The 14,766-nt window shown below is 39.1% G+C and overlaps 1 protein-coding gene across 7 annotated transcripts in view; it reads right to left on the bottom strand.

Annotated features, from left to right (window-relative positions):
• LOC126267963 (neurexin-1a) overlaps positions 1-14,766 on the bottom strand; it is a 1,982,806-nt gene that overhangs the window by 966,764 nt on the left and 1,001,276 nt on the right. For all 7 annotated transcript variants that reach the window (XM_049973298.1, XM_049973297.1, XM_049973300.1 and 4 more), the window contains one exon: positions 13,986-14,135. In XM_049973298.1, coding sequence (XP_049829255.1) covers positions 13,986-14,135 — 150 coding nt within the window. The remainder of the gene's footprint in view (positions 1-13,985; positions 14,136-14,766) is intronic.

Genomic DNA, 14,766 nt, shown 5'->3' on the forward strand with positions numbered 1-14,766 from the left:
AGGTAAACGTGGAAAATGAGATAAAAGCAACGGAAACTCGATAGAAGAAAGGATGTTGATGAACGACATGGATGAAAAGATGGTGATGAGAACTTACTGAGTAACTAGTGTTCTGATTTATTAATGAAGGAATAAACAACTGTGAAAATAATAGTGTTTTCAGCTACAATTTAGCAAATCACCATTAAATATATATACGACAGATAATGTTTTAAAAACAAGCCACTGTGATCTAGGCAGAAGGCCTTACACGCCAGGAATGGCAATAAATTGAAATCTGTTTAAGAACTCGCTGCAATTTACAACTTACAGGTATTGAAATATTAAAAGTAAGTCACCACAAGCACAGCAGAAGGCATTAGTCGCCAGGAATGGCAGTAAATAAGGTTTTAAGACTTACTAGTAAAACGTTGAAACACCAAATTATAATTTTAAGGCAAACGATCACAATCATGGCAGAAGGCCTTACACGCGACAAACGGCAATAATATAAAACTTTAGAAACATGCTGAAACATGCTGTAAAACAGCAAATACAATAGCAAAGGTTAATCAAAAAACATTCAACTGATCACCAAACGGGTGAAATAAGATCATGGAAAACTTTGTAAAACAAGGGACCGCAGACGGTTCTCCAGGAATCGACCTCTGAGAAGAGGTCCAGCAACAAACACTTTCGCGAGCGAAGCTGACTGTTGTACTTGTTATTATGACGTGTAGGACGCCTGAGTAGACAACGTTTTACAAGTAACTCACCACACTTGTGGACAACGTTTTACAAGTAACTCACCACACTTGTGGACAACGTTTTACAAGTAACTCACCACACTTGTGGACAACTTTTTACAAGTAACTCACCACACTTGTGGACAACGTTTTACAAGTAACTCACCACACTTGTGGACAACGTTTTACAAGTAACTCACCACACTTGTGGACAACGTTTTACAAGTAACACACCACACTTGTGGACAACGTTTTACAAGTAACTCACCACACTTGTGGACAACGTTTTACAAGTAACTCACCACACTTGTGGACAACGTCTTACAAGTAACACACCACACTTGTGGACAACGTTTTACAAGTAACTCACCACACTTGTGGACAACGTTTTACAAGTAACTCACCACACTTGTGGACAGCGATCACACGTGGCTGACAGTAGTGGTCGGTGGTGAGGTGGGCGTGTTCCATGCGGAAGGCATGTGGTGACTAGTACGAAATCTCCGCTGCCTACTTAGACGTCCTACACGTAATACCAAAGAAGCACGGCCGTTTCTCCGTCCGCTTGCCGCGTGTTACTGTTCATCACTTTCAGTACGGCTTAGCTCGCTTTGTAGCTTCAACATGTTATCATTTCGATGAGTAACTTGCGCTCCTTAGACAGATTTTATACTTGGTACATTATGAACTTCCGTTGTTATAGTCAGTCTGTCTTAATCAGTAAATTGGTGTTATACCCAAAATAATTGTGCTTCCAACTTTCATGCTCGTTTCTTGTAAATCAGTGGGTAGCCTATATGCTGTAACTACCAATTCTATACAACTGAATTATAAAGATAAGTAAAATGAAGTAGTGATTGGTCCAGTAGTCTATTTGCCCATAGTAAATAGAGATTAAGCGCATCATTGATAGTAATTAACTCGAATTCACACTCGACGAGATCACATACTTAATACATGAGTTACACAGCACGTATTTTACTGAGTGGATTTTTTGTGTGTATTCATTAGAGGAACAATAAAAAGGTTACATATATGACCGTTTGTTTCAACTGACATTACCTAGATTGCTTCTATTTAGACCATTGCCATATACCTTGTAAGAGGTCCATAATTAAAGAATTTGTTGCTAGCGCACTCGAGCTGATGTAATTTCGATGTATTGCTCACGCGCTGCCTGCGATATGTAAGCTAGAAGAGAATCTGAGACCAAAGAGCAGTATTGACTGCAGTAGGAACTGTGTAGCAGTAGGAGTAAGTTGTTGCTAGCGAGCAGTCGTGTCTGGTGTATCGTGTTGGGTGGGCCGGTCGTGTGCAGCGATGGCAGAGCCTGAGCGTTGTAGGATAAGGTAAAAGCAGCCTCGCGCATATATAGTATTGTTACATCAAGTCCCATGTAAATGTTTTTAAAAAAATCTGTTAATAATAATCCTTCTCATAAAAAGTAACTTTTGATATTTATCTCAATTTAAAGAATTCACTAATTTCTCCAATCCTTGGCCATTCCGATTATTGAAAAGAAAAATCAGTTCTTCCCTTTTATATAAGACAAATCTATCGGCCAGCATTGCACTTAGCTGCGCCAGGAAAAATTTCTTATAGGAGCAGATATATACACGTTATCCGGCGACCTAATTAAGGTAAGATTTTTCAGCTTATTCAGAATGATGTATCAGGGCCATGACGCAGCATTGCTGACGCCAAAAATTTTCCAGGTTAAATTGACTGTCGATTATTGAAAGGTTATAGGTTTGTCACATTGTATTATATTTTCACTGTTGGGTAGTTACGCTAAATGAGAGTATTATTCATATTATTTTATTTTGTGGGGAGGTTACACTTGTCGACAACCGGCCAGGATCGTATTTTTGTGAATTTCTGAGAAGTAGTCAGCTATATATATCTGCTCTTATTTACTTAATATTAAAAGTAGTTTGCATCTGGCGCAACGCATTTACTAATTTGTCACTTTTTCTTTCACAGATCATGGGCAATTTATTGCTTTTTGTTGTAACTGTATTTGTTCCATTTTTGCTTTGTCTTTGTTTGATTTTGTGCTTAACTTTGAGTTGTGAAAATGCCGCGAAAAACTGCTAACAGTACATCGCGAGTCGTAATGAGTGAAAAAGCCGTCTTTAATAATTTGACTGATAATACTAGCGACACTCAGTGTCTTGATGATAATCCTCCAGTTACAGACAATCAGTGCGTACCGATCACTAGTAATGATTTTAATGCTAATGATGAGCAAAGAAATTCAATTGTGTCCTCTGTTAATTTAACAACAATTGATGAGGCGGCACGTTCCGTTACAATGAACATTGCCCAGTTTAAAACACCTGATTATTTTAAAATTTACGTAGTGAACAGATAATTGTTTCAACGAAGGTGACCAATATACACAAAGCACGTCAGATTTATTTGATTCCGCTGTAGTGACCAACAGAGCACATCCGATTAGGAAACCTTTTTGTGAATCAGACAGTGACCAAATGGTTATACAAAACGTGACACATGCAGATACACCATCACACAGCACAGAGAATACAGCAGCTAATTTTGGCATGGATCGAGTTATGGCATTATTGCTACAACTTAATGAAAATCTCAAACAACAAATTAATGAATCGAACAAACAACTTAATGAAAAACTAGACAACAATTTCAAACAGTGGAATGAAAAACTAGATAACAATTATAAACAACTTACTGAATCGATGCTATCCATGTCACTTGTTTCTATGTTGAGAAACTATGTGAGAAGCCTAAACATCTATATTTCGCCTTCAAGTACATGGAAAAGGCCACTTCATCTCACATGGTTTGCCTTACGAGATCGCCAAGGACGTGAAGCACTCACTAAACGGTTTTGGTTGCTCTACCGCGATCCTAAATACTCGCCCTTACTTGAGTAACAGGTGGTTTTCCTGTTTCCGTGGCGTCTGTCAGATATCTTGTCTTCTTGACCTTGTCTTCGCCATTATAATGCACATAATACGGTCACCATCGAGACAGACGTTCTAGGTTTGCCAGAGAGCAATATCTACAAGTATTTTGGCTCAAAAATCATACCGGCCGCTGTGGCGGAGCGGTTCTAGGCGCTTCAGTCGGGAGCCGCGCACCTGCCACGGTCGCATATTCGAATCCTGCCTCGGACATGGATTTGTGTGATGTTCTTAGATTAGTTAGAGTTCATTAGTTCTAAGTGTATGGGACTGATGACCTCAGATGTTAAGTACCATAGTGCTTAGAGCCATTTGAACCATCAAAAATCATTTCCCAGTGCTCACTAGCTCCAGAAATCACAGACCGTCACAGCAATTCACGTCTTAAGCGGTGGACCATCTCTGCTATGTTTTGTGATGATAAGTCGCGGACTACCTCGCGTCGAATATACACTGTCCTACAATTTGCCCACTCGCCGCAGGCGGTGCAGAATGTTGGCTGGCAAGAAAAGAAGCAGAGCAGAGTCTCGCCGTGACGGAAAGCGAAATACTTCGGTGGACGTCTGACCAGACACTTGACGATAGTGTGACCAATAGTGAAGCTGTCAGGCGGTACGGAGTAGCACTATCGCGAAGAAGGCGACGGAAACCGTCTACTGTAGTATGTATGGACGCGTACTCCGAGCAGACCAAGAAACAATAGTCAACCACGGAATTCTGCTGAGAGTCGACGGTAAAAGACGTATCGCGAGAACGAGGCGACGTTCGTTAGACTGCCTCCTGAAGACGCCAAGACAAGCGCATCTGAATGCTGACCGAACACGAGATCGCGCCACGTGGAGAAAGACAGATAAAAGGGACGGACCCAAGTACACTGCGGGAGAAACGGACAGGAAGAAGAAGAACAAGAATATCTATTTTTCAGCTTGTCTTCATTCATCACGATGAAAGTTCGAAAACTGAGGTTAATCTTTGATTTCCAATTACCTTCAACATTTTTCGGCGAAACTAAGTTGTTTGGCAAACTGGCAGACGGAAGATGGACATTGCAGAGCCGGCAGGCAATGCGCTGATCCTGATTCGAGTGCGTGTGAGCTTCCACGTTGTCGCGTAGAGTTGCTGGAGTCGAGAAAGTAGTGGCGTAAGGTAAACGTGGAAAATGAGATAAAAGCAACGGAAACTCGATAGAAGAAAGGATGTTGATGAACGACATGGATGAAAAGATGGTGATGAGAACTTACTGAGTAACTAGTGTTCTGATTTATTAATGAAGGAATAAACAACTGTGAAAATAATAGTGTTTTCAGCTACAATTTAGCAAATCACCATTAAATATATATACGACAGATAATGTTTTAAAAACAAGCCACTGTGATCTAGGCAGAAGGCCTTACACGCCAGGAATGGCAATAAATTGAAATCTGTTTAAGAACTCGCTGCAATTTACAACTTACAGGTATTGAAATATTAAAAGTAAGTCACCACAAGCACAGCAGAAGGCATTAGTCGCCAGGAATGGCAGTAAATAAGGTTTTAAGACTTACTAGTAAAACGTTGAAACACCAAATTATAATTTTAAGGCAAACGATCACAATCATGGCAGAAGGCCTTACACGCGACAAACGGCAATAATATAAAACTTTAGAAACATGCTGAAACATGCTGTAAAACAGCAAATACAATAGCAAAGGTTAATCAAAAAACATTCAACTGATCACCAAACGGGTGAAATAAGATCATGGAAAACTTTGTAAAACAAGGGACCGCAGACGGTTCTCCAGGAATCGACCTCTGAGAAGAGGTCCAGCAACAAACACTTTCGCGAGCGAAGCTGACTGTTGTACTTGTTATTATGACGTGTAGGACGCCTGAGTAGACAACGTTTTACAAGTAACTCACCACACTTGTGGACAACGTTTTACAAGTAACTCACCACACTTGTGGACAACGTTTTACAAGTAACTCACCACACTTGTGTACAACGTTTTACAAGTAACTCACCACACCTGTGGACAACTTTTTACAAGTAACTCACCACACTTGTGGACAACTTTTTACAAGTAACTCACCACACTTGTGGACAACGTGCCCGGAACGGAGTTAGCAGGTCGCTTTTCTTGTCCTTATATATCAGACCATGCACATTTTCGATTTTTTTGTGTATGTATGATTGTTTTCCTGTCGAAAGTAGAATTTTTGTCTGTATGCACTATGAAATGTTTAAGATGTAACAAACACCAATTGACATTAACATTTTGCATAATGATATTTCAACATCTTGATTATTTTTTACATTTTTGCTACTACGTTATGATACTGTGTGTACATTTTTTGCACTTGAAAACTGTTATGTTTTTGACATAATACGTTTTCTGTCATGCTGTATGCTTAATTATATTACTAGAAACAAGTTTTTATTTAATGGGTATATGAATTAAATGCAAGATATTAATCCATATTCATCATTTTTCAGGAAGCAATACCGTGTAAAAGAAATGAATTAAACAACCACAGTGGTTTATTATGAAATGGAAATTTTACCATCAGAATGAAGGAAAGAAAATGCAATATCTTGTCATGAGGAGTAAATGGATCAGAATTAACAAGCATTAACCAGAATATACTGTACACATCGTATGATAGCAGTCCTGACTAATTATTTTTCTTTAAGAATAAAGACGATTGATGCAGACTGTCAGAGAGAACTACAGATGTTAATTTTAGTGATGAAATATGCTAGAAGTAAGAAACTCTATACTATATGAAGTAATGAATGATAATGAATAGTTGTATGAAGTAAATGGTAATATAAATATGGATAATGAAGTGTCTATTTTTTGCAGATGATAATAAATGATGATGAATAGTTATATGAAGAATATGGTAATATAAATAATGAAGTTTTTCTTTGCAGATGATGATAATGATGTAGTTTATATATTTACTGTTAGTTAAGAAATGCTATGTAGTTATTTAAGTATTTGTTGCAGTTCCTTTTGACAGTGTGTCTTATGTCGCATAGTATAATGACTGAATGTTTTGGAAAAGACAGCTAGAGTACATACTTATTAAGTACACGTTTCATTACCTGTTAATTCGAAGTTCACTACTTTTCAGCATAATATGCTTTTCTTCTTTCAGCTCAATAATCCCTTTTGTATTTTTCTAGGAGAAGCTTTTCATGATACTTACTAAACCTGTTACTTATTAAACCTGTTCTAGTACTTGCATTCTTTTACCCAGTTGTGTCTATTATTTATGAATGTGATCACATATACTGTACTTGTTTCATAACCTTGCTACAGCTGACTCATGACGAATGACGTTAATAATCCTTATTTCCAGCAATTAGTCAAAAGCAAATATTTTCATGCCCCAGCAATTAATTATCGATGCCAGTGCAATGCATTGCTAGCAAAAAAAAAACATATTATTGCGAGTCACAACTATTACCAGTATACAACTAAACAATGCTACCAGGTTAAGATATATTTTTAGTCCTAAAGATAATGCAAATTTTCTGTGTATTGATTCCATTATGTCTATGTATTATTGGACTACCGACCTTGAGTAATAGTTCCAATGTCTTATATTTTAAATATGTCTTATGTCACTTACATGATATATATAAACACCAACACTGAATAATGTTTTCTAACACTATATGAATACTTTGTAAGTGGCCAATGAGTGCCAATACACTATATGAATACTTTGTAGCTAGCCAATGAGTGTCAATAATTCAATAGCTCCTGTTTTAAATGATGACTTGTGAATAACACTGAATGTTTTGTAACACTATATGAATACTTTGTAACTGGGCAATGAATGCCACTGATTCAGTCAGATGAGTTATGAATAGTGTTTCGTAATACTCAATATTGTTCATATCGGTTGATACACTAGTGTAATTCTATGATGACTAGCATAAGACTTAATGTGTCCTTCACCTTCTGACCTAATTACTGCAATATCCGTTTATCCTGTACATCCTCATGATCATGGAGCACTATATTGGTTTTTGCACTAATTCTATGTTGCTGTAAGAGTGTGGATTCTACAAGAATATGGTGCTGACATATCAAGCTGTCCACAACCTTGAACGATGGAGATGTTATTATGGTCCCACTGTTTGGTGTACCTAATGTACTACCAAAATGATAACATTGAATATTAATACAACATTTCAGTGTCTTGGCTACACTGATAAATACTTCAGGGAAGAGAACTTCAGATTGTCTCACTTGGTGTTGTGCTTCTGTAGAAAGATATGGGCTTTCAGTGCAGCTACGTGCAACCTACTGTACTACAAGCATGATGCAATCCTTCCCATTCCTTTCTTAGTTCCTGTAAATTAGTAAAGGCTTATACAGTGCATTTAAATTCTTGTAAAATTATAAAGACATATATATATATATATATATATATATATATATATATATATATATATATAGTGCGTGTGCACTTTATTTCTTTTCTTAACGAATTCAGCACTTACAAAATGTTAAAACTTTTTATGGTGTGTGTGCACTTTATTTCATTTGTTTATGTGATCAGTTCATGTAAAAATGCTAAACATGTATGCAGTTCGTGTGCACTTTGTCATTTGTTAAATTATTGTGTACTCATTGCGTATATACTTTGTCATTTCTGAATATGTTTTGTACTCAGTGCGTGTGCACTTTATTTAATTTCTTGATATGTTCTGCACTTATCAATGATGTATATACTCTGTGATTCTAGCCTTAGTAAACTAAATAGATTATAGAAAAAAATGTTGCTCATGGCAAGTCCAATTGACTCACCATCGCTGCCAAATTTTTGCCCCCCAGTGGAGGGTTATGTAAGAGGTCCATAATTAAATAATTTGTTGCTAGCGCACTCGAGCTGATGTAATTTCGATGTATTGCTCACGCGCTGCCTGCGATATGTAAGCTAGAAGAGAATCTGAGACCAAAGAGCAGTATTGACTGCAGTAGGAACTGTGTAGCAGTAGGAGTAAGTTGTTGCTAGCGAGCAGTCGTGTCTGGTGTATCGTGTTGGGTGGGCCGGTCGTGTGCAGCGATGGCAGAGCCTGAGCGTTGTAGGATAAGGTAAAAGCAGCCTCGCGCATATATAGTATTGTTACATCAAGTCCCATGTAAATGTTTTTAAAAAAATCTGTTAATAATAATCCTTCTCATAAAAAGTAACTTTTGATATTTATCTCAATTTAAAGAATTCACTAATTTCTCCAATCCTTGGCCATTCCGATTATTGAAAAGAAAAATCAGTTCTTCCCTTTTATATAAGACAAATCTATCGGCCAGCATTGCACTTAGCTGCGCCAGGAAAAATTTCTTATAGGAGCAGATATATACACGTTATCCGGCGACCTAATTAAGGTAAGATTTTTCAGCTTATTCAGAATGATGTATCAGGGCCATGACGCAGCATTGCTGACGCCAAAAATTTTCCAGGTTAAATTGACTGTCGATTATTGAAAGGTTATAGGTTTGTCACATTGTATTATATTTTCACTGTTGGGTAGTTACGCTAAATGAGAGTATTATTCATATTATTTTATTTTGTGGGGAGGTTACACTTATCGACAACCGGCCAGGATCGTATTTTTGTGAATTTCTGAGAAGTAGTCAGCTATATATATCTGCTCTTATTTACTTAATATTAAAAGTAGTTTGCATCTGGCGCAACGCATTTACTAATTTGTCACTTTTTCTTTCACAGATCATGGGCAATTTATTGCTTTTTGTTGTAACTGTATTTGTTCCATTTTTGCTTTGTCTTTGTTTGATTTTGTGCTTAACTTTGAGTTGTGAAAATGCCGCGAAAAACTGCTAACAGTACATCGCGAGTCGTAATGAGTGAAAAAGCCGTCTTTAATAATTTGACTGATAATACTAGCGACACTCAGTGTCTTGATGATAATCCTCCAGTTACAGACAATCAGTGCGTACCGATCACTAGTAATGATTTTAATGCTAATGATGAGCAAAGAAATTCAATTGTGTCCTCTGTTAATTTAACAACAATTGATGAGGCGGCACGTTCCGATACAATGAACATTGCCCAGTTTAAAACACCTGATTATTTTAAAATTTACGTAGTGAACAGATAATTGTTTCAACGAAGGTGACCAATATACACAAAGCACGTCAGATTTATTTGATTCCGCTGTAGTGACCAACAGAGCACATCCGATTAGGAAACCTTTTTGTGAATCAGACAGTGACCAAATGGTTATACAAAACGTGCTGACATATCAAGCTGTCCACAACCTTGAACGATGGAGATGTTATTATGGTCCCACTGTTTGGTAACACTTTTTGTAACACTATATGAATACTTTGTAACTGGGCAATGAATGCCACTGATTCAGTCAGATGAGTTATGAATAGTGTTTCGTAATACTCAATATTGTTCGTATCGGTTGATACACTAGTGTAATTCTATGATGACTAGCATAAGACTTAATGTGTCCTTCACCTTCTGACCTAATTACTGCAATATCCGTTTATCCTGTACATCCTCATGATCATGGAGCACTATATTGGTTTTTGCACTAATTCTATGTTGCTGTAAGAGTGTGGATTCTACAAGAATATGGTGCTGACATATCAAGCTGTCCACAACCTTGAACGATGGAGATGTTATTATGGTCCCACTGTTTGGTGTACCTAATGTACTACCAAAATGATAACATTGAATATTAATACAACATTTCAGTGTCTTGGCTACACTGATAAATACTTCAGGGAAGAGAACTTCAGATTGTCTCACTTGGTGTTGTGCTTCTGTAGAAAGATATGGGCTTTCAGTGCAGCTACGTGCAACCTACTGTACTACAAGCATGATGCAATCCTTCCCATTCCTTTCTTAGTTCCTGTAAATTAGTAAAGGCTTATACAGTGCATTTAAATTCTTGTAAAATTATAAAGACATATATATATATATATATATATATATATATATATATATATATATATATATATATATATATATATATATATATAGTGCGTGTGCACTTTATTTCTTTTCTTAACGAATTCAGCACTTACAAAATGTTAAAACTTTTTATGGTGTGTGTGCACTTTATTTCATTTGTTTATGTGATCAGTTCATGTAAAAATGCTAAACATGTATGCAGTTCGTGTGCACTTTGTCATTTGTTAAATTATTGTGTACTCATTGCGTATATACTTTGTCATTTCTGAATATGTTTTGTACTCAGTGCGTGTGCACTTTATTTAATTTCTTGATATGTTCTGCACTTATCAATGATGTATATACTCTGTGATTCTAGCCTTAGTAAACTAAATAGATTATAGAAAAAAATGTTGCTCATGGCAAGTCCAATTGACTCACCATCGCTGCCAAATTTTTGCCCCCCAGTGGAGGGTTATGTAAGAGGTCCATAATTAAATAATTTGTTGCTAGCGCACTCGAGCTGATGTAATTTCGATGTATTGCTCACGCGCTGCCTGCGATATGTAAGCTAGAAGAGAATCTGAGACCAAAGAGCAGTATTGACTGCAGTAGGAACTGTGTAGCAGTAGGAGTAAGTTGTTGCTAGCGAGCAGTCGTGTCTGGTGTATCGTGTTGGGTGGGCCGGTCGTGTGCAGCGATGGCAGAGCCTGAGCGTTGTAGGATAAGGTAAAAGCAGCCTCGCGCATATATAGTATTGTTACATCAAGTCCCATGTAAATGTTTTTAAAAAAATCTGTTAATAATAATCCTTCTCATAAAAAGTAACTTTTGATATTTATCTCAATTTAAAGAATTCACTAATTTCTCCAATCCTTGGCCATTCCGATTATTGAAAAGAAAAATCAGTTCTTCCCTTTTATATAAGACAAATCTATCGGCCAGCATTGCACTTAGCCGCGCCAGGAAAAATTACTTATAGGAGCAGATATATACGCGTTATCCAGCGACCTAATTAAGGTAAGATTTTTCAGCTTATTCAGAATGATGTATCAGGGCCATGACGCAGCATTGCTGACGTCTAAAATTTACCAGGTTAAATTGACTGTCAATTATTAAAAGGTTATAGGTTTGTCACATTGTATTATATTTTCACTGTTGGGTAGTTACGCTAAATGAGAGTATTATTCATATTATTTTATTTTGTGGGGAGGTTACAACCTGATCGTGCTTTTGACTATATAAACTTACTGGAATTGATTATTTTAGACCTTTGTCATAGCCTTCGATGAGACACCGACATAGAAATTATTTCAGTAACGTTAACTTATACTTTTATTGGAATGAATAGTTCTTTTTACATTGATTAGTTTGTATTTTACACTATTGACTACCTTTTATCAACTGGGTTCCACACTCTTTTTTCGGTCCCTTATCATTTCTTTCGTGGGGTTAGGAACGAAGTTGTCTAAGTAAATTACGCCACTATTACCTTAGAATGGCGACAGTACAGAATTTTGCAAACGTAACTGTAGTCTACCTTGCCCACCGTTCACTACTAGTAAACAATCAATTTTACCTAACATATGTCTGATTGGCAATGTATATGTTCTCCTTTTTATAGTTCATTATTTCAATAAAAAATAATAATAATTTACAATGTTCCACGCCTATATTATTATCCATTAGAATAACGGCTTGTCGCTTAAGATTTTATATACTCCCATTTTTAATACCTGATATTAACCTATAATAATATGATTGTGCATATACAGCTTGATTTGCATTTAGTGATACCACGTAAATGGCTAATGTCCAGAGTGATGGTATTTTAACGGAAATGACCAAAAATGTAATTAGTTTCATTAAAATTATCCATAATGCAAAACGGTTATAATAGAATTGTTTTGTATAATAAGTCATAAATTACTGTTGTTGCATTGATTGTTTATGTATGGTATGTTGTATTTAGGGCCTGAAGAAGATGATGTAAGAACATCGAAAGTAGTTGCCAATAAAACCAACACCTTAATACAGGTGGAGGAATTACGTCACTTTTTAACATACATTATACCAGTTGACGTCCCAAGTCGTCAGTTTTAATTATGGATATACTAGATCGAACAGTATTTGGAGGTTTAGTCAACGAGTCCCTGAGGAGTGGAAGTGTTTGCGACGAGAATCACCCTCGGCGGCTGTCGACGCCGACGCAAGCTGTGGAGGCCTACGACAGACAGGACACCGAGCAGAGTGGAAAGCAGCGACACGTCGTCTGCACGAGGAGCGCGGCATTCCAGAGTACACTGTGCGGGGAACGAGAGCTCAGAGGCTTATCACATCCATGTCTCCCTCGTGTCGAACCTGACGGCTGTTCGGCAGGTGTGGTCGTGTGCCACGGCTCAACTGAGGCAGCGAACAGCGAACATTTGCTGGCACACTTGCTGTGCAGTGATGAGGCTGCCGCGGCACCAGCACCGCGTGGCCTGGTCAACAGCCACACATCGGCACGGAGTCTTAACGTAACACTCGAAAGGCGAACGTGTGGCCGGACCTCGCCCGACACCGCACTTGCGGCCGCGCTTCTTTTTCGACACGCTCGAGAGATTCCTGCAGCCCAGACAACAATCTCGATTCGGTGGTGGTTCAACAGGACGGCGCCCCACCGCTCTTTGCGCACACTGTGTATAACTACCTCGACGAGACGTTGCCAGAAAGCTGCACTGCACGAGGTTCACCGCGGTTGCAGCCAGCACGCTCGCGCGGTCCACAACGCCGTCGGACTTGTCTGCACGGGCGTGTCTAGTGTCACGCGCCAGCGAGAACGCATTTCGACAGCGGTGCGTACAGTCGCCCCAGCAGTGTCGCAACGGGCGCCGAGGCGCACTTGAGGGAGATGGCAGTGCTGGTCGGGTCAAGGGCAGTCATAACGGCAGTGATCTCACTGAACAGCGGTCTCCTCTTCCGTGCTACATTCATATTCTTTCAAGAACCGAGGTAAGTGTGCTAAATTGTTTTTCGACACAAATATGAGGACGTGGTCAACACAGAAATGTTCTTGACATGTAGGTGGAACTACCACTTAAGAACAAATTGAATGGTGAGAGAGGCTGCCAGAGGGGCTGGAAATCTTTAAATTCCTAGCGGCTCTGGAAACCAACACAATGTAATGCAGATCCTTATAATGGATTCGGTTGTAAGTTGTAGATTTTCCAGTACTTTCTATTCCTACATATTTAGGCATATTTTCGACGTTTACCGTTAAATAGCTCTTTCTATCCAAATCCTGCGACCAAGTTGTGTCCTGATTTGTACCTTAGAGCAGTTGTTAATAACAACTGTACCGTTCCGCACAGTACTACGTGCGTTGCGCCGCCGAGCCGCGGTGACGTACCTGTGTAGAAGAGCAGTCCGCTGGGCTGGCGCGTCTTGAAGACGAGCGAGATGGCGTCCTGGTTGCTGACGATGGGCTCGCCGCCGGTGCGGCTCAGGTCGTACGAGAGGAACTCGGCGCCCCGGAACGTCGCCTCGGACGGCGCCTTGTCTGCAACAGAGACGCGCGCTCTCAGTGGACGGGCGACCAGCCGGCAGTGGCGCGCAACACAAGTGGGTCCTGCTTGTATACACTGCTGCCCGTTAAAACTGCTACACCGAGAAGAAATGCAGGCGATAAACGGATACTCATTGCACAAATATATTGTACTAGAACTCACATGTGATTACATTTTCGCGCAATTTGGGTGCACAGATCCTGAGATCTAACACCTCTGGCCGTAATAACAGCCTTGATACGACTGCGCATTGAGTCAAACATAGCTTGGATGGCGTGTACAGGTACAGCTGCCCATGCAGCTTCAACACGATACCACAGTTCATCAAGAGTAGTAGTGACTGGCGTATTGTGACGACCCAGTTGCTAGGCCACCATTGACCAGATGTTTTCAATTGGTGAGAGATCTGGAGAATGTGCTGGCCAGGGCAGCACTCGAACATTTTCTGTACCCAGAAAGACCCGTACAGGACCTGCAACAAGCGGTCGTGCATTATACTGCTGAAATGTAGGGTTTCGCAGGGATCGAATGAATTGTAGAGCCACCGTTCGTAACACATCTGCAATGTAATGTCCACTGTTCAAAGTGCCGCCGATGCGAACAAGAGGTGACCAAGACGTGTAA

The sequence above is a fragment of the Schistocerca gregaria genome, chromosome 4, assembly GCF_023897955.1.
Source record: "Schistocerca gregaria isolate iqSchGreg1 chromosome 4, iqSchGreg1.2, whole genome shotgun sequence".
Lineage (NCBI taxonomy): Eukaryota > Metazoa > Arthropoda > Insecta > Orthoptera > Acrididae > Schistocerca > Schistocerca gregaria.